Source organism: Rhinopithecus bieti, unplaced genomic scaffold (assembly GCF_001698545.2).
Source record: "Rhinopithecus bieti isolate Rb0 unplaced genomic scaffold, ASM169854v2 scaffold_26131, whole genome shotgun sequence".
Lineage (NCBI taxonomy): Eukaryota > Metazoa > Chordata > Mammalia > Primates > Cercopithecidae > Rhinopithecus > Rhinopithecus bieti.
In genome coordinates, this window is record NW_016812390.1 from 317504 (window position 1) to 338542 (window position 21039).

At 47.9% G+C, this 21039-nt stretch overlaps 1 protein-coding gene across 2 annotated transcripts in view; it reads right to left on the reverse strand.

Moving 5' to 3' along the window:
- The window catches only part of TSPAN33 (tetraspanin 33), a 26315-nt gene extending 5276 nt beyond the window's left edge, over nucleotides 1-21039 (reverse strand). The window contains exons 1-4 of one of the 2 annotated variants that reach the window (XM_017896286.1): nucleotides 20867-21039; nucleotides 2592-2649; nucleotides 1805-1932; nucleotides 1419-1493 (exon numbers count right to left, since the gene is read on the reverse strand). In XM_017896286.1, coding sequence (XP_017751775.1) covers nucleotides 1419-1493; nucleotides 1805-1932; nucleotides 2592-2649; nucleotides 20867-20968 — 363 coding nt within the window. In that variant the 5' untranslated portion in view covers nucleotides 20969-21039. The remainder of the gene's footprint in view (nucleotides 1-1418; nucleotides 1494-1804; nucleotides 1933-2591; nucleotides 2650-20866) is intronic. The other variant, XM_017896287.1, reaches the window with a different exon arrangement.

Here is a 21039-nt window from a genome sequence, read left to right on the forward strand (position 1 = left end):
CTCCCCTCCCTACCCCTCCCCTCCCCTCTTCTTTTCTCTTTTCTTTTCTTTTCTTTTTTTTCTTCTCTAGAACACAGTTTTACTGTTGCCCAGACTGGAGTGTAGTGGCGCCATCTCAGCTTACTGCACCTTCCTTCTCCTGGGTTCAAGCGATTCTTGTGCCTCAGCCTCCTGACACCCAGCTAATTTTTTTGGTGTTTTTTAGTAGAGACAGGGATTTGACATGTTGGCCAGGCTAGACTCGAACTCCTGGCCTCAAGTCATCTGCCTGCCTCAGCCTCCCAAAATGCCGGGTTTACAGGCATGAGCCACTGCGCCTGGCCCAATTTCATAATTTTCTACCATAGTCTCTTCCTTCCTGCCCCACTACTTTTCTCAAATTTTCTTTCCATAGTTTTGTACTCTGCCCTTGGCAATCATTTGCCTTTTGGGAAAGGCATTCTGGTTCTTAAAAAGGAATGTCACTGAATGGCAGACCATTTCCAGATATGGCAAGCATTGTTCAAAACATTTTCGTGGCTGGGCGCGGTGGCTCACACCTGTAATCCCAGCACTTTGGGAGGCCGAGGCAGGTGGATCAGGAGGTCAGGAGTTGGAGACTATCCTGGCTAACATGGTGAAACCCCGTCTTTACTAAAAATACAAAAAATTAGCCGGGTGTGGTGGTGGGTGCCTGTAGTCCCAGCTACTCGGGAGGCTGAGACAGGAGAATGGCATGAACCCGGGAGGCGGAGCTTGCAGTGAGTCGAGATTGCACCACTGCACTCCAGCCTGGGCAACAGAGAGACTTCATCTTAAAAAAACAAACAAACAAACAAAAAAACAACCTTTTCTTAAGCCAAGCATGGTGGCACATGACTGTAATCTCAGATACTTAGGAGATGGAGGCAGGAGGATCACTTAAGCCCAGGAGTTCAAGGCCAGCCTGGGCAACCTAGTGAGACTCCCATCTCTCAAAAAACAAAAACAACAACCGCCCCCCTCCGCACAAAAAAAAAAGAAGAAAGAAAAAAGAAAAAAACCTCAAAACAAAATCTTGTTCTCTTCCCCCTTCCTTCCTTCCTTCTGTTTATCTCAATAAACAATTTTTAAAAGAAGTAAGAGTGGCCCACTTGATTATTGAGTTTGATTCTGTCATTTGCCATTAAAGTTTCTAAATTATTTTAACTTTGTGTTTGTATAATTTACTTCCCTGTTAGCTTCTCAGATTGTCAGAGGAAAGCACCTTATGATCTTAAAATTCTCTTCAAATATGATGAGCTTACAGGCTATTCATTCACCCTTAATGAACTTTTCAATGGCTGATGTTTCTCAAGGGAAGGAGCACTGTGGTTAATTAACCAGGCTAAATATGGGCAGGAACTTTCCTTCCTCCCTCTGGGTCACACCTGAGGAGGCCTCCTGGCTCCCAGCATTACCTTGTCTGAGAAGACGAAGCCCAGGATCCCAGCGGCCAGCTGCAGCAGGAACACGGCGGTGAGGCAGAGGGAGAACTGTGGAGCAGGAGGAAGAGGAGGCGTCTGGGACCACTCAGGGCAGCGGCCCTTCCCAGGGCCATGAGGATGCTGGGAGATGCCAGGCAATTCTCCCAGATGCCCCACACATGAGAAAGGCAGCTGCCTCTGGGACACTGTCCTGGGGGTGGCCACCCTATGCTGGGTCACCTGGGCTGAGCTCTGCACTGAGGAGTGGACAGCACAGGTCTGGGGGTAGGGTGGGACAAGGAAACCAAAGGGCCCTAGGAGGCTAAGAGGCATGATGGGGAGAGGGCCAGGGTCTTTCCTGTGGGGCCTTGACCACTCACCGTCTGCAGGAGGCAGATGTTCTCGCGGAGGGACCCAATGCAGCCACAGAAGGTGAGCAGGAACATGAGGACACCCACCACGACCAGCAGGATGGCAGGGTCCACCGCCAGGCAGGCTAGGGCTGCTTCTGGAGAAGGAGCCGGACCTCAGCCTGAGCCCGGTGCCCACTGAGGAACCCATGGAGGGGGTGGGAGGGTGCCCCAAACTGTTCTCCTTCCCCTGGTGGGGGAATCTCCAGTATGGTTGGATGAAGGTTAAGGGGAGGCAGCACCCCTGTCCCAGGGGAGAACCAAAAGGGGCCAGAAGGGTTGTGGTATTTAATTTGAGAAACTAACAAAATAAAAGCCTTCATTCCTGGGCTTAAGAGAGGAGGGGCTGCTTTCCCTCCAGAAAAGAATTAGAATGGCATTAGCCTTACCAGCTTTGCAGATTCTGTTTCCTGGAGACTTGTGTGGTGAAATAGGAATGGTGGTTGGGTTTCTCCAGAACAGAGCTAGGGAGGGGCTAAAGCCCTTGATGACTGTCTGTTCCCGGGGGCCTAGCTTCTTTCTCAGACACTTCCTAAGTCTCAAATGTAGGCATATCCTGGAAGACTCAGAGGGGCTCAGGGAAATCCAGGGGCACTGGTATGGAGGGGGTCTGACACCTAAGTAGACCATGAAGATTTGGCTCCAGGGAGGCTGCCTCCTTCAGCACCATAGCTAATGTGTGAGGGCCAGGCTGAAGGAGGCAGAGGGGGAAGGGGCATGGCACAAGGTGGGGCAGGGAGGGAGAGCTACAGCTCACCTGCATGCTTCATCAGTCGAGCGTAGACACCCACAGCCACCATCACCATGGAAATCACCTGTGGAGACAGGGAAAGAACCAGACCCTGAGATTCTGGAAACCAGAGAGCCCTGAATGCCGTGAGTAACCTAGGAGAGCAGGAGAAGGACAACTTTCCTAGGACTCAAACGTGAGCATCTTTCACCTCCCCAGTGATTCTGCTGATAGAATCTGCCACGGCTTTACCTCCATGAGACTTTTTTTTTTTTTTTTTGAGATGGAGTCTCACTGTGCTGCCCAGGCTGGAGTGCAGTGGCGTGATCTCAGCTCACTGCAAGCTCTGCCTCCCAGGTTCATGCCATTCTCCTGCCTCAGCCTCCCAAGTAGCTGGGACTACAGGCGCCCGCCACCATGCCTGGCTAATTTTTTTTTGTATTTTTAGTAGAGACAGAGTTTCACTGTGTTAGCCAGGATGGTCTCGATATCCTGACCTTGTGATCCGCCCGCCTCAGCCTCCCAAACTGCTGGGATTACAGGCGTGAGCCACCACACCCAGCCTCCACGAGACACTTTTACTCACATTATATTTTTCATTATTCATTCAGTCCTCACAACACAATTAGGTTGTGAGGCAGATATTATGCCCATTTTACGGATGAGGACATTAAGGCAATCCAGGGTTAGTACTAAACAGTGATTAAGAATATGGGCTTCAGGCTGGGCATTTTGGGAGGCCAAGGTAGGAGAATCAACTTGAGGACAGGAGTTTGAGACCAGCGTGGGTAACATAGTGAGAGCTTGTCTCTAGACACACACACAAAATAGTAATTAGCTGGGTGCAGTGGTGTGCACCTGTAGTCCCAGCTACTCAGGAGGCTAAGGCAGGAGGAGGTTTGAGCCCAGGAGTGCAAAGCTGCAGTGAGCCATGACTGTGCCATGGCACTCCAGCCTGGGTGACAGAGTGAGACCCCGTCTCTAAAAAATTTAAGTTAAAAATTAAAAAGAACACAGTCTTCAGAGCGAGTCAAACTTGGGTACATATAGGGTAAATTTCTGAGCCTCAGTTTCTGTATCTGAGGATGGGAAGTAAGAACAAACAACTGATAAGATTACTGTAAGAATCAAATAAAATAATGCATGGAAAGCATTTAACACAATGCCTGACAATAAATATTACCTATCATTATTGATAGTTAACTTGCCCAGGGTCACATAGAAATGGAAAAGTTTTGAATTCAAATCTATCTGCATCAAAGGGCAGGTTTTATACCTAAAGCAGGCTTGGGCGGTTGCATACTCCCAGCTCTCTAACCCTCTTAGATGTCAATATCGTGTCAAGTACAAAAAGAAAGTGCACTCCAATGTGAAGGACTGTGTGTGGGTGTATGTGTGTAAGCACTGGAACTGCCTTGGCAAAGGAACCTTTATCTTCACAAACTCCGATTCCATTGTGGAGGAATAGAGAGGAGTTTAGATCTTTCAAATTTTGTGGCTTCTCCCTGAGAGAACAAACCCATCAGAGACTAATAGGAGACCCCAAAGGGGCCTTATCTGCCCCCTAACCCCCAGGTCTCCAGGGGTGCAGGGCAGCCCCAGTGCCTACTTCCCTTGGCTACCCTTTTTTGTGCCCAGTCTCCAGGCTGGTGCTAAGCAGCAGCTGGCTGTTGCCATGGCAACAGATGGGGCCAAGCTCTGGCAGGAGAGAGTTCTCAGCAACAGGGTCTTGACCAACTCAGTGGGGAAGGAGATGGCTGGCTAGACACCACTGTCCTGCAAGACAGAAAGCAACTGGAAAGAGCCACCATGGGGCTTTGGTGGAAGAAGGGAGCTAGGCCCCCAGAACAGGTAATAGGGTCAGATGAGTCCCTCGGTACAAAGACATTTTTTCCCGTAGGCCTCCTTGTTGAAGGTTCTCTGCCATCTGGCAGGGGATGGCAGGTGCCTTCAGCAGTAAATGGCAATCATTATCCAAAACCACATCTTCCAGAACTCTTCTCTGCCTGTATGTACAGCCCCCTCTTTTTTGCAGGGTGGGGGAGCAGGGTCTTGTGCTATTGCTCAGGCTGGAGTGCAGTGGCATGATAATAGTTCATTTCAGCCTTGACCTCCTGGGCTCAATTGATCCTCCCACCCTAGCCTCCCAAAGTGCTGGGATTACAGGTGTGAGTCACGGCACCCGGCTAGCCCAGGTCTCTTCCCACCTCACATCATTTGACCATGCCTTTAACTCAGGGCCCAAAGTGTTATTGCCAGCCTTCATACTCTTTGTCCAGGAGGGAGGGAGCTGCTAGTAGAGCTGCAGGTGCCAGCTGGCGCCTTGTCCCACAGCACTGCCAGGCTCACAGAGCATGGGGGAGGCAGGGAAACTACACGACAGAGATGCCAGTCATTCCCCAGGCCTGGTGGCCAGTCCTCCGCCACAATGAGTGAGCATCTCTGTCTGCCATTTAAAACCCACCACAGGCCGGGCGCGGTGGCTCACGCCTGTAATCCCAGCACTTTGGGAGGCTGAGGTGGGCGGATCACGAGGTCAGGAGACTGAGACCATCCTGGCTAATACAGTGAAACCCTGTCTCTACTAAAACTTCAAAAAATTAGCCAGGCGAGGTGGCAGGCGCCTGTAGTCCCAGCTACTCGGGAGGCTGAGGCAGGAGAATGGCATGAACCCGGGAGGCAGAGCTTGCAGTGAGCCGAGATTGCGCCACTGCACTCCAGCCTGGGCGACAGAGTGAGACTCTGACTCAAAAATAAAAATAAAATAAAATAAAATAAAATAAAATAAAATAAAACAAACCCATCACAGCCAATTACAGTTCTGAGTGTCATTTAACTGAACTATTGAAAAATGTGTATCTGCTCTTGATTTCTGTTGCTCCCAGGTTCTCATTGTTTTTCATGTTAAATTTTCACCAGGGTGTATAATTTTCCACAAAGATGTTCTCTGATTAAATCGTAGTACAGATAAAACAACAAAGGCCAAACAAGCACTCTTCACAATAGCAAAGGCATGGAATCAACCTAAATGCCCACCAACAGTATGGGATAAAGAAAATGTGGGGCCGGGCCAAACGTGGTGGCTCACGCCTATAATCCCAGCACTTAGGCCAAAGTGGGTGGATCATGAGGTCAGGAGTTTGAGACCAGCCTGGCCAACATGGTGAAACCCCATCTCTACTAAAAACACAAAAATTAGCCAGACATGGCGGCACATGCCTGTAGTCCCAGCTACTCGGGAGGCCGAGGCAGGAGAATCACTTGAACCTTGGAGGCGGAGGTTGCAGCGAGCGGAGATCGCGCCATTGCACTCCAGCCTGGGTGACACCGTGGACTTCGTCTCAAAAAAAAAAAAAAAAAGAAAGAAAGAAAGAAAAGAAAATGTGGGACCAGGCACGGTGGCTCACGCCTGTAGTCTCAACACTTTGGGAGGCTCAGGCAGGTGGATCATGAGGTCAAGAGATCGAGACCATCCTGGTCAACATGGTGAAACCCCATCTCTACTAAAAATACAAAAATTAGCGGGGCACAGTGGCACGTGCCTGTAGTCTCAGCTACTCAGGAGGCTAAGGCAGGAGAATCACTTGAACCAAGGAGGCAGAGGTTGCAGTCAGCCAAGATCATGCCACTGCACTCCAGCCTAGAGAAAGAGCAAGACTCTGTCTAAAAAAAAAGAAAAGAAAAAAGAAAATGTGGTCCATATACACCATGGAATACTATGCAGCCATAAAAACCAATGAAGTCGTGTCCTTGCAGCAACATGGATACAGCTGGAGGCCATTATCCTAAGCAGATTAACCCAGGAACAGAAAACCAAATTCCACATGTTCTCACTTGTAAGTGGGAGCTAAACATTGAGTACACGTGGACACATGTACTTGAGAGTGAAGGGCAGGAGGAAGGAGAGGATGGAAAACTACTTATGCTTATTACCTGGCTTATGAAATATCACCCTATGACACACAATTTACCTATATAGCAAAACTGCACATGTACCTCTGAACCTAAAATAAAAGTTGAAAAAATGGGCAAAGTAAAGAGATGCCACACATCATAGAGTAAGTTAACTCTATTTATGGGCCTGTAATTACAGCAGCTGCTCTGTCTCTATCTATGGTAGAGAGAATAACGTCCCCTCAAAGATGTCCATGTCCTAATTCCTGGAACCTGTGAATGTGTTACTTTTCATGGCCAAAGGAACTTTGCAAATGTGATTAACAATTTTGAGCTAGGGATATTATCCCTGAGGACTCAATACAATCACAAAAGACCTTCCAAGAAGGAGGCAAGAGGGCCGGAGTCAGAGAAGGAGATGACAGTGGAGGCAGAGGCTGGACTGCTGTGGTGCTATGGATGGAGGAATGAGGGCTGCCTCTAAAAGCTGGAGCAAGCAAGGAGGCGGGTCCCTCCTAGCACTTCCTGAAGGAATGCAGTGCTGCCATATTTTAGCCCGGTGAGACCTGTTTGATTTTAGCCCGGTGAGAACCGTTTTGGACTTCAGGCCACCAGAAATATAAGAAAATTAGTTTGTGTTGTTTTAAGCCACTGAGTTTGTGGTCATTTGTTACAGCAGCAACAGGAAACTAATACATTATCCAAATCCAATTCATCTGCTGCTATGCAGACAGTACACTGAGGACCCTTAATCCATGTGCTATATGGTGGAGGGGCAAGAGCATTTATAGCTGAAAGCATATGCTCAACTTTGGCTGCCATTAGAGTCGCCTGGGACTTAGGGTTGTTGGGAGAGAGGCTTAAAAAACTGCTAATGCCTAGGCTGCATCCCAAACCAAGTGGATCAGAATCTTTGGCATTGGGACCCAGGCAACAGTATTTCTGAATGTGTTCTCAGTTATTTCAATGTGAAGCCAAGTCTGAGAACCTACAAGCCTAAAGAACAATCAGCCAGGGATCTAGAGCCACAGATGCAGGCTACATTAAAATCAAGATTAAGTCGGCCGGGTGCGGTGGCTCACGCCTGTAATCCCAGCACTTTGGGAGGCCGAGGCGGGTGGATCACAAGGTCGGGAGATCAGGACCATCCTGGCTGACACAGAGAAACCCCGTCTCTACTAAAAATACAAAAAAAATTGGCTGGGTGTGGTGGCAGGCACCTCCCAGCTTCTCGGGAGGCTGAGGCAGGAGAATGGCATGAACCCAGAAGGCGGTGGAGCTTGCAGTGAGAGGAGATTGCGCCACTGCACTCCAGCCTGGGCGACAGAGCAAGACTTCGTCTCAAAAAAAAAAAGTCTTTAATATTATTAATATTTAATACGGTCATTAATGATATCTCTCCCCTGAGCTCTCAAATTCTGCATTTCACAGCTTGACCTTGCACACCCCCATTCCTGCCCCCACTTCCCACCCTGGATTCCTCAAAGCTACTGCCTTTCCAAAGTTAGTGCTGCTGCTGCTGTTCATAGCATCACATTTGGAGGTGAACAGAAATTTAGAAGTGGGTTTGGCCACTCACCTCTTTTTATAGATGAGGCCAAAAGAGTGGAAGTAACACTTAATCAAGTGCATATGGGTGCAGTGCACCATCTGGACCAAATCCAACCTCCCAATCTCATTCTGGAACTCCTTCCGCTATGTCAGAATTTTCTGTAAAATCCTTATAGCACCTCACAATATCATGAATGACCTCCTTTGCGACGAGTATGGAGATAAAGACATTTCTCTTCTTTCGATAGCTTTTCACATTCTGACTAGAATGAAGCCTAGCTGGAAACTTTTAAGAGCTAGATACAACTTTTAAAATGGCTGAGTCTAGCTTTTAGCAAAATATATGTTCCTGAAAAGTTGTCAGTCAAATTATATAAAATAATTTGCACACACCAGTACCATTATCTCTATGTAAGGTGAGTAATCACCTTGTAATGAAAATAGCCATCCCCTGGGCTCCTTGGAGAAGTGGCTGATTCTAGGATGGGGGCAGGAGAGGCACAAGATGAGCCTAGGGCATCTTGTAGTGCCCCAAATGAAGGAAATGCTCACGAAGAAACAAAAATGAATTCCCCACATCACTATCCCCATCAATGTGAGCATCCCAAAGGGACACAGAAGCCAACTGAAAGAGTTCCCAATGGCCAAGGCTAGAATGATTTGAGTGTCAAAATAAAGAAATATTGAATTATTACCCAAAATAAAAAATACACATCTGTGGGCCCATGCTGATATAAATACATGACTTAACGAATAGTGCAGAAAAGACAAATCTCCCACGTAGAAGAATTTCAAATAATTCTCAAGGAGGTAGAGCTTAACTCCTTACTCCTTCAGCGCAGACTGTGCATAGTGACTTTCTTCCAAAGAGCACAGTGCGGAACACAGGGGGAAAGGCTAACTCTACAACGGAGGAACCTGATAAACACGACTTCATCGAGGCCATCAAGGCCAACATCGACAATGATCATGTTGCCAAATCACTTGTGTGATGTGATGTGATGTGATGAAAATGGCACTTTACTTCTCTGGTCTTCCTCCCAAAAGCCATAACCCCAGTATTATAATGATGAGAAAAACAGCAGGCAAGTTCTGATAAAGGGACATTCTACAAAATACCTGACCAGCACTCCCCAAAATGGTCAAGGTCATTAAAAACAAAGTAAGTCTAGGAAACTGTCACAGCCAAGAGGAACCTAAGGAGGCATGACAACTAAATGTAATGTAGGGCAGAACATGGTGGGCCACGCCTGGAATCCCAGAACTTTTCGATGGCAGAGGATGGTTTGAGCTCAGGAGTTCGAGACCAGCCTAGGCAACATAGACTTCGTCTCTACAAAATATAAAAATAAAAATAATCTGGCCATAGTGGTGTGCACCTGTAGTCCCAGCTACTTGGGAGGCTAAGGTGGGAGGATCACTTGACCCCAGGAGGTTGAGGCTGCAGTGAGCCATGATTGTGCCACTGCACTCCAGCCTGGGCAACACAGCAAAATCCTGTCTCAAAAAGAAAGAAAGAAAGAAAAAAGTAATGTAGTATCCTGAATAGGATTCTGGAACAGAAGGATATTAAATAAAAATGAAAAAAAAAAAATAAAGTGTAGACCACAATGATAATACTATTAATTACAACAAATTTATCATACTAATATGTTAATAACAGGGAAAACTGAGTATGGGATATATGGGAGCTCTCAATACTATCTTAACATGTTTTTAGTTGATATACATAAATTGTATATATTTATGGGAAACGTATGATATTTTGATACATGAGTACAGTGTTTAATGATCAAATCAGGGTATTTAGAACATCCACCACCTTGAACACTTATCATTTCTTTGTGTTAGAAACATTTTAAATCTATTTTGAAAAATACAATATATTGTTGTCAACTATAGTCAGCCTACTGTGCTGTTGAACTCTAGAACTTATTCCTTCTATGTAACCATATGTTGGTACCTATGAACCAGCCTCTTTTCATCCTCCTGACCCTGGATCCCAGTCTCTGGTAACTACCATTATATTCTCTACCTCTATGAGTTTCACTTTTTTAGCTCTCAAATATGAGTGAGAACATGCAATATTTGTCTTTGTGTGCCCAGCTTATTTCACTTAACATAATGACCTCCAGTTCTATCTATGTTGTGAATGACAGGATTTCGTGCTTTTTAATGGCTGAATAATATCCCATTATGTATTGAATCATATTTTCCATATCCATTCATTTGTAGATGGACACTTAAGGTGATTCCATTTCTTGGCTATTGTGAATAGTGCTGCAGTAACATGGGAGTGCAGATGTCTCTTCAATATATTCATTTATTTTCCTTTGGATAAACACTCAGTAGTGGGATTGCTGGATTGTCTAGTAGTTTTAATTTTTGTTTTTTTGAGAAATGTCCATCTCTGTGCTATCTTCTCAATTTTTCTGTAAAACTGTTCTTAAAAAAAAGTCTATTACCACCCCCCACCCAATTTGTTAGTTCATACTTTTATTTTATTTTATTTTTTTGAGACAGTTTCGCTCTTGTTGCCCAGGCTGGAGTGCAACGGCAAGATCTCGGCTTACTGCAACAGCGTGATCTCAGCTTACTGCAACCTCCGCCTCCCAGGTTCAAGCGATTCTCCTGCCTCAGCCTCCCAAGTAGCTGGGATTACAGGCATGAGCCACCACACCCGGCTAATTTTGTATTTTTAGTAGAGACTGGGTTTCATCATGTTGGCCAGGCTAGTTTCAAACTCCTGATCTCAGGTGATTCACCTGCCTCAGCCTCCAAAAGTGCTGGGATTACAGGCGTGAGCCATCACACCCAGCCTATACATTTTTAAATATCAGATTTTCATAAACTAGGGTTAACTTGCATACAGTTTTACAAACTTTAATCTAGGTGATTTCCCATCAATCACACCAAAACTTAAGTCAGTGGATCTTCCCCCCTCCCCCACCCTCACCCAACAGACAAGGTCTCACTCTTGTGTTGCCCAGGCTGGAGGGCAGTGGTACAATCATAGCTCATTGCAGCCTCAACCTCTTGGGCTCAAGAGATTATCTTGCCTCAGCCTCCTGAGTATAGGCACATGCCATGATGTTCACCTAATTTTTAAATTTTTTGTAGAGATTGGATCTTGCTAGGTTGCCCAGGCTGGTCTTAAACTCCTGGCATATGGTGATCCTCCTGCATTGGTCTCCCAAAGTGCTGGGATTACAGGCATGAGCCACCAGGCTTGGCTAAGGTAGTGGATCTTAAAATTGTTCAAGTGACAGAGCACTGGGAAGTCACAGTGCTCTGCTGGTGTACATTATAGATTTTGTCATATTATTCTTTTTTTTTTTTTTGAGGCAGGGTCTCGCTTTGTCACCCAGGCTGGAGTACAGTGGCACAATCAAGGGCTCACTGTAGTCTTGACCTCCTGGGCTCAAGCAATCCTCCTGCCTCAGCCTCCTGAGTAGCTGGGGCTACAGACATGTGCTACCAACTGGGCTAATTTTTAAATTTTTTTTAGAGACAGGGTTTCACAATATTGCCCAGGCTGGTCTTGAACCCCTGGGCTCAAGTGATCCACCCGCCATGGCCTCCAAAAGTGCTGGGATTCCAGACGCGAGCCACTGCACCTGACCTCTTTTTTAAACTTTAATACACTATTACTGTGACCTAGTTTACAGTCCATATGTAACTTTCTGCAATTATCCCCAAAATGTCCTTTGTAACCTTTTTTTTGTTTCTTATCCAGGATCCAATCGAGGATCATGCATTTAGAGATTAAATCTCCTTCAGCCTGGAACAGTCTCTTGGCTTTCTTTTCTCTTTAATTTTCTTCCTTTGTTTTTGGTCTTTAAGACACTGACTAAAATTTATGGTAAAATACACGTGACACAAAATGGACCATTGTAGACATTTTAAAGTAAACAGTTCAATGACCTTCAGTACATTCACATGACTGTGCAACCATCACCACCATCAGGGTGCAGTGCTCTATCACCACCCCAAATAGAAACTCTGTACCCATTAAACCATCACTCCCCATTTCCATCACCCCGTCCTCTGACCCCAGCCCCTGGTAACCACAAATCTGCTTTCAGTATCTATGGGTTTGCCTATTCTGGACATTTCCTGTCATTGGAATCACACACTATGTGACCCTCTGTGTCTGGCTTCTTTCACTTAGCAGAATGCTTTCTTTTTTCTTTTTTTGAGACGGAGTTTCACTCTTGTTGCCCAGGCTGGAGTGCAATGGCGCAATCTCTGGCTCACCGCAACCTCTGCCTCCCGTGTTCAAGACATTCTCCTGCCTCAGCCTCCTGAGTAGCTGGGATTACAGGTATGTGCCACCAAACCTGGCTAATTTTGTATTTTTAGTAGAGATGGGTTGTCTCCATATTGGTCAGGGTGGTCTCGAACTCCCAACCTCAGATGATCTGCCCGCCTCGGCCTCCCAAAGTGCTGGGATTACAGGCGTGAGCTACTGCGCCTGGCTCACTTAGCAGAATGTTTTCAAGATTCATCTGTGTTGCAGCATGTGTTACAACTTCATTTCCTGTTTGTTTGTTTTTTGAGATGGAGTCTCGCTCTGTTACCCAGGCTGGAGTGTAGTGGTGCAATCTCAGCTCACTGCAACTTCTGCCTCTCAGGTTCAAGCAATTCTTGTGCCTCAGCCTCCTGTGCAGCTGGGATTACAGGTGTGTGCCACCATATCCAGCTAATTTTTGTAGTTTTAGTAGAGGCGGGGTTTCACTATGTTGGCCAGGCCACTCCTGACCTCAAGTGATCCGCCCGCCTCAGCCTCCAAAAGATCACAGGCGTGAGCCACCGTGCCCTGCCAACTTCATTTCCTTTTATTGCTGAATAATACTTGGTTGTGTGACTAGAACACCATTGTTTCTCCATTCCTCCATTGGTGGACATTTGTGTTGTCTCCACCTTTTGCCTGCTGTGGATAGTATTGCTATGAACACTTGTGTAAAAGTTCTTGTTTGAACATCTGTTTTCAAAGTTCTCTATACCTAGGAATTGCTGAGTCACATGGTAATTCTATGTTTAATTTTTTAAGGATCTGCCAAACTGTTTTCCACAGCGGCTGTGCCTTTTTACTTCCCCACTAGCCATGTGTGAGGGTTCCAATGTCTTCTCATCCTTCCCAACACTTGTTCTGACACTTCTTTGGACACTGACAGTTTTTATGTTTCGGCCAATTGTTTTGCAGAACGTCCCTTGATTTGGATTTATTTGGCTGTTTCCTCACAGTTATATTCAGATTACACATATTTGACAGGAATATTACACAGATACTGCTGTGTCCAACTCACTGTATCATGTGAGGAGACAAACATTAATTTCTATTACAGAACTAAGGAACAATTTTACTAAGAGATGTGGCTGCTAGGTGTATGTCTCTGCGTTTCATAAAACAACGCAGGCAATACTCTAAATAAATCGTTTCCTAGTTTTCCATAATAGTTAGTTGCTACTTGTCCTCTTCTGTTTGCCTTTTGTTAGGACTTGCAGGCAGATAAACAGCTGCAGGTACTAATGTTCATGGAAGAAAGGAGAAGATGAAGAAAATTTTCTCATCTTGACTTTTTTTCTTGCAAATTTGGAAAAAATAGTCATGATTTGATGTTTAAAAGGAAGAATCCTTATTCCATCCCGTAAGACAGTACTTCAGAGAGGAAAGGTTGCAGGGCCTCAACTTGAGGTCCTGAACAAAGGTTGTTCTCCTGGTTCTTATGCCCGAATGCCAATAATTACAGGCAAATTCGTTCCCAGAGTCCATCTCTACTGGATTGCATTTAAGACCAAGGTAGGGCCGGGCATGGTGGCTCATGCCTGTAATCCCACCACTTTGGGAGGCCAAAGTGGGGAAGATCGTTTGAGGCCAGGATTTGAAGACCAGTCTGGGCAACATAGTGAGACCAGTCTCTAAAAAAAAAAAGAAAAAAAAAAAAAAAAAGTAGCCGGGCATGGTGATGCATGCCTGCAGTCCGAGCTACTCAACAGGATGGGGTGGGACATTTGCTTGAACCCAGGCAGTTGAGGCTACAGTGAGCTGTGATCCCATCACTGCACTCCAGCCTGGGTTAAAGAGCAAGACCATGTCTAAACAAACAAACAAATGAACAAATAAATACGTAAATAAAAATGTTAAAAGACCAAGGTGGTGGACAAGCCTTGAGAAGCAGATGTTTCCTCACAGTTAGATTCAGTTAGATTCCTAGGGAAGGCCCCCGGAGACAACAGTGTGGCTCTGTTCACGGGAGAAATAGGAAATTTCTCCATAAACTAAAAAATATAAAGCTACCAATAATGATTGTCTCCTGCTGAGCTTTTTTTCTTTTCTCTTTAATTTTCTTCCTTTGTTTTTAGTCTTCCTTTGTTATGGTAAGAACGTGAGCAAAGAGGGGTGAGCAAAGGCTGGCCCTTCCCTAGCCAGTCCCTGTCTGCTTGCCAGTCTTTCATCCTCCCTGGAGGAGCACTCAGCCTCACCCTCCATGTCCACCCCCAGCAGGTGACCTCTAGGAGCGTTTACAGGGACAGCAGTGGCATTACTTTTTGTTGAGTGCCAAGGACCAGGTGCTGGGCTAAACACTGTCTCATTTAATTCTGGCCACAAATCCAAGAGGGCGTTAGGATCTCCATTTTATAGAGATGATGTTCAGAGAATTCCAGCAACTTTCCTCAGTTCACTTGGCTAGTGAGCGGCTGAAGTGGGACTGGAACCTAGGTCTGGATGTCCCCAAAGCCTCATGAGCTTGGCCACTTGGTTGCCTTCCTATCTCTGCCTCTCAGCACCCCCAGGATTTTGCATATTCACCTCAGCCATCATGGGAGATAAGAAGCAGCTGCTTGTGGTTCCCTTGGGGGAACAGCTGATAATCTCCAAATGGGCTAGGGCTCAGGCAGGGGAAGGAAGATTGCAGCTGGCGGGGAGGGATAGGGTGCCAGCAGGGCCCAGGAGGTGGCTTAGAGGGAAGTCTCTGGAACAGCACTCTGAAAAGGGAAGGCATGGCATTGCCACAAGGGGGCCACCCCCAGGTGCAGCTTCCAGGGAAAGCCCTAGCCTTGTCTGTCTTCCATAGTCCAAAGCCCAGGCTGCAAGAAGCAGTGGCACCGGACTGTCTCAGGGCCCACACCCCCTCCTTAGAATCTCTTTTCCTCCTCTTTTGAAGGTGATGGTGGAGACAGCTGAGGGTAAAGTGGTTCCCTGTGTGGCAATCAAAACCCTGTCCCTGCTCAGAGGGAAGTGGGCAAGGCAGTGGTCTCCACCTCTGGTTTCTCAGTCCTCCCTACCCTTATATCTGGATGAAGCCAAAGAGCTTTCAGCCTGTGGCCCCAGAGCAGGGCCACTTCTCTCCCTGCCCATGACCTTCACATACTGGTCTTTCTGTGCTCTCCGTGGCACTGCTGTTACAGGTGCCTGAGGTGGCGGCTGTCCATGTGAGGCTGGCTCTCAGCGCTCTCCCTCCGGATTGGGGGACACTGTCTCTCTGAAGTGGAGGAGTTCACAGGGCTTCTTCCTCAACAATGTCTGGGGCCAAGCCTTTGGCATCTTCCTCAGGCCATGGCTGACTTTGTTCTTCCAAGGTTAAGAAAGAGGAAGGGAGGTCTAGCAAGGGCTTGCAGTAAATAAGCATTCAAACTCACAGCCCTGGAGGGACTGGCCTTGCACTAGCCTCCTACCAAGATCTGAGAGGCATTCTATGTTTTCTTTTTCCTTTCTTTCTTTTTTTTTTTTTTTTTCGAGATGGAGTTTCGCTTATGTCGCCCAGCCTGGAGTGCAATGGCATGATCTTGGCTCACTGCAATCTCCGCCTCCCGGGTTCAGGTGATTCTCCTGCCTCAGCCTCCCAAGTAGCTGGGATTACAGGTGTGCACCACCATGCCCAGTTAATTTTTGCATTTTTAGTAGAGATGGGGTTTCACCATGTTCATCAGGCTGGTGTCGAACTCCTTACCTCAGGTGATCCACCTGCCCCAGCCTCCCAAAGTGCTGGGATTACAGGCATAAGCCACTGTGCCCAGCCTTCTTTTTTTCTTTTTAAAGGCTGCTTTAAGTTTATGGTTTTCTACTTGGTACAAGGCAAACAAAGCTGCTGGGGAGTTAAGAAGGTGTGCATGCGACCTGCATAGCAAAGGAGATGGTTCTTGTCTTCATTTCCCATATTTTGTAATTTTTTTTTTTTTTTTTTTTTTTTTTTTTTTTTTTATACGGAGTCTCGCTCTATCGCCCAGAGCTGAGTGCAGTGGCCGGATCTCAGCTACTGCAAGGCTCCGCCTTCAGGTTTACACCATTCTCCCTGCATCAGCTCCCGAGTAGCTGGACTGCAGCGGCCCGCCCCTCGCCGCTGAGCTTTTTTGTATTTTTAGTAGAGACGGGGTTTCACGGTGTTAGCCAGGTAGGTCTCGATCTCCTGACCTTGTGATCCACCCGTCTCGCCCTCCCAAAGTGCTGGGATTTACAGGCTTGAGCCACCGCGCCCGGCCAATTTTGTTGTTTTATAAAAAGCATCTGACTATCTTCAGTTATTGAAGCCAGCCAAGTCTACGGGGAAGATGGGGGGTGGGGGGAAGGAGGTGATGGGCTCTACCTCCTAGTGTATTTGGAAGTATAGGATGAGGAGGTTGGATGGCAGAAAGGGCCCCTGCCACTTAGAAGAGGTTTTTGCCTGGCTTGATGCCTGGTTATGTCCTCATGATTTTTGAGCCAGATGAAAAGAGATGGTGCTGAGAGTGGTCTGGGTGATTCTGAGTGCCCAAGGACTTCAATACAGTAGTCCTGCATGGGAGAGTGGATTTCTTGAAGAAGATGCCCCACCGATGGCTTGGCTCAGCCTATAGAAGACCTGAATGGAGGTCCATATATATAGCAGTGGAAGTGAGAAAATCCACATGCTGTAGACAGTAGGTACGTGTGGCTCTGAGGAGGGGATGGCTGCCATGTTTCTGACCTAGCTTAAGGGAAGGGATGCCAGGCCACCAAACCCATCACAGAGGAGAACACAGTTGGGTACCTCATCACCAAGAGTGCTCAAGGACCCCAGGTTGAGCTGCATCTTTACAGGCCAGTGTCCATGAGGGAGGGAGGATGGGCACCATGCCTCTACCCTGTGGGGTTTGCCCTCTCACTCGCCATCCAATAAACATTCAATAAGCACCCAATTTATGCCAAACGCAGCTGGGCGCCGGGGGATCCAGAGGTGAACAGGGCTGTGCTCAGCCTCGAGATCCCGAAATCTAGAGGGGGAGACGGAGAAGTAAACACAATTGCAGCACAAGTAAGGGATGTGACAATCGAAGAATACAGAAGGTGCCATGGGAGTCCTGAGGCATAGCTGCTAGGGAAGCCTGGGCTGAGACACAGGAGCTGGAGGTCTGAGCTTCTGGGCTCTGCCTGACTCAAAAGCCAGCCAACTGCTGCCCTCAGTGGGAAAAGGACCAGTGAGGAAGGAGGTGGGTGGCACTGAATGTTCCTGACAACACATGGCCAAACTGATAAAGCAGGCACCACCCCAATGTCTTTCTCTGCAAGAAGCTGTCCCACAGAGGGAGGTGAGGAGAGGCAGCTGCTCAGTAGCTGCCCTAACTGATTTAAATACAACATTTAGGATCTTAGAGCAGCTACTCCAGGCCATGGAATCCCCATAGTCAGTAACCCAGAAACACGATTCAGGGAAGAAAATCAGAACTCGCAGGTCAAGGGGGAAGTGAGATTTGAAACACGAACAGTAGGAACTGGTCCCCGTCCCCCAAAATTAATTAGCTTTCTGAGTCGGACTCCAAATGCCCCAAGAGTCAGGCCTTCTAGAGCAAGAGCAGACATAGCCACCATCACCACCAGCACCACTGAATGTGAGCCCAGAGGATGCCAGACACCTTCCTAGTGGGTTCCAGGCACAGACACAATAACCACTGCCACGTGGCCACTCCAGAAGCTGGCCAGAGCATGCACTCTGCCTACAAAGGGTGTGGGCTGACCATCGTCTCATTCATAGGTGCTTCCTGGGCAGAAGAGCGGAATTTGATTAGGATGATAGAAGTCTACAAAAAAGAAAGCATGGGAACCAGTCCCTGAAGAGGGGCTAGGAAGAAAGATGGCCCCCAGATCTGGGGAAGCAGCCCTTTCTCTCCAGCTGCTCTTGTATGGAATATACCTGTGTAGCACTGCATTTGGGGGAGAAGGGACATTCAATAAGACCTGAAAAGTACTGTCCCCTAGGAAGGGCAATCAGGACACAGGGAAATTCATCCTTAGATCCAGCTCCAGGTCTTGAAGAAAGAAAACAGTCGGCCACGCGCGGTGGCTCAAGCCTATAATCCCAGCACTTTGGGAGGCCAAGATGGGCGGATCATGAGGTCGGGAGATCGAGACCATCCTGGCTAACATGGTGAAACCCCATCTCTACTAAAAAATACAAAAAACTAGCTGGGCGAGGTGGCGGGCGCCTGTAGTCCCAGCTACTTGGGAGGCTGAGGCAGGAGAATGGTGTAAACCTGGGAGGCCGAGCTTGCAGTGAGCTGAGATCCAGCCACTGCACTCCAGCCTGGGCAGCAAAGCGAGACTCTGTCTCAAAACAAAAAAAAAAAAAAAAAAAAAAAAAAACAGTCCCCCAAATGATTCATTCATCCTTAAATAGTTCACTAAGGCAGAAATTGTTTCTCCTTTAGAAGAGAAAGATTAAGGTCAGAGAGACAGATACATTGGCTTAGGGTCACACAGTAAGTTGGTGCCAAAAAGATGCTGAGCCTCTTGTCCTTCAGTGTGCTATTTCTAGAGCCTCTGATTTTTTATGAGTCTACTGTAGGGCCAAGAAAGGGCTCTATTCTAATTTGGGGTGGTGCTAGCTTGGCCACCCGGGTCTTCTGACCTTGAATGTACCATTTTTACCAAGGTAAATGGGTCTGTGGAGCCAAACTCTTTCCTGGCTGAGATCTCTCAAAGTCATTTATCTGATAAAAGGGGGGTAGGGTGGAGGTAAGGGGTAGGAAAGCTCGAGAAAAAAAAGAAGACCAGGAACACAAGTGTAACAGATGCACCCAGCTGTTGTCACCGGCAAGCACAGACAAGGGTGAGGTGCCGACGGCTCCAATGGAGATAGTCTCGGCAGATAAAGGAAGTCAGAGTGATGACCTAAAGTCCCTGAGATGCTAGTGCTGGCTCCGAGGATGGCACGTCACTGGCCTGGCACACTCAGTGAGCACAGAGGAGACTTCACTGATACTTGCCCATAGGTGGGGAGTCTCTTAGCACACTCTCAGCACTGACAGAGTGGTGAGGGATTTTCTTGTTCTTTCCTAACCTCCAGCTGAAGCAGAACTTAGAATATGGGAACTTGGGTTGACTGGTTGACTACTAAAACTGCCAATACCCCAGCTATAGCAGCAGCCATCTGCGCTGAGGACTTCCCCCAGAGGCACTGTGGTTCAGTAGAAATGTCACCAGACCAAGCCTGCTAACCAGCTGTTGGACCTTGGACAAAACATTTAACATCTCTGTGCTTTAGTTTTCTACATTTTATAGACATAAACACAGATGCTGGACAAGATGTCTTCTAAAATGTTTTTCCAGTTCTAAAACTGAGCATTTGATAGGAGCCCAAGTTTCATTTTCCCCAGGAGTATGATGGCTGAGTGCGCCGTCATCACCACCCTCGGAGATTTCTCTCATTTGTCCCAACAGGCCAGCACTTATGTGCTTTGTGTCTGCACTTTACCCCACGGGCCCTGTGAAACCTTTACAGCAAAGGGCTCAGATGTCTGTTTTGCTCCCTCCCCTAGGAAATATATTTTAGACTCAATTCTTCCCTCCTGTAAGTCTGAACTTTAGGTCTCCAGCTGAAATGGGGGAGGATGGTGGGCTCTAGAAGCAGCAGCTCTGGTGTGGTAGGAGCCAGAAGAGGAGGTGAATGAAGGAAGGACCTCCCTATGTTCTCACACCCCAGAACCTCCAGGACTCTCTAGCCAGGAAACAGGGTCGAGCTGGCATTGCATGATCTGGTTCAGCTCAGTTCTCAGCTTCAGCAGTCTTTCTGCCACCCTGATCACACTAGGTTGGATTTGTGGGGAAGGGAGCCAAGACCTGCAGACATGAACATACATGCTTAGGTCGGTCAAGTCAACAATGAACGGCAGAGTGGGATGGGAATCCAGGTGTCCGGAGTCCCAGCCCAATACTTTGTCCACCCCAAGCAGAAGATTCTGAAAGAACTCCTGGCCCTCCGGCCCAACACGGGGTCCTGTTTAAAGACACTGGGGACTGTCAGGCTCCAGGGGTGAAGTCTGGCCCTGAGAAGGGTGGCGGTGAGGGGGCAAAGTTTGGGGCAGTGTTGGGAAAGGCAAGACATCTGCGCCTGGAGGTGATTCTTCCCAGACTTTGGGCGGGTGTAGGTGGGGGTAGACGAGGCCTGCAAAAGGAAGAGATGATGCCCATAACCCATCTTCTCTGAAGTGGTGGAGAGAGAGGTTTGGGTTTTTCCTTCCTCTTCTTTGCCAGCCAGGCCTCCAGGCCCCCAGGCCTGAAAGTCACCTGCCGCCGCCGACCCCCTTCATGAATGTGCCAGTGGGTCCGCCTTGGGCCAACAGGCTGCCTCAAACCTACATTTCTAGCCTGACACAGACCCTCCTCCGACACCCCGACAATACCCATCAGTCTTCACTGATTCCCTGGCATACCCTCCTCCCTACAACGCCCCCTGCAGACGCGGCGTCCCCGGGATGTCCCTCCCCAGGATGAATTACCCCGGAGTGCTGTCAGCCCAGAAAACTCGGCAGTGCGGCTCCCGCGCGTGGGGCACTCCGGGACACCCCTCCACCCCGCGGGTGGACCCCGCCACCCAGGTGCCCTCGACCCCGAGACTCACCCAGAAGAGCATGTTGAAGAAGAAGAGCAGGTATTTCACCAGCGGGCTGACGAAGGAGAACTCCTCCCCGGAGGCGGCCGGCGCCCGGGGTCTCCGCGCCATGGCCCCGCCGCCGCCGCCCCCGGGGGCCTATTTCCCAGTGGCGGCCGGCCGGCCTGTGCGCCCCGCGCCCG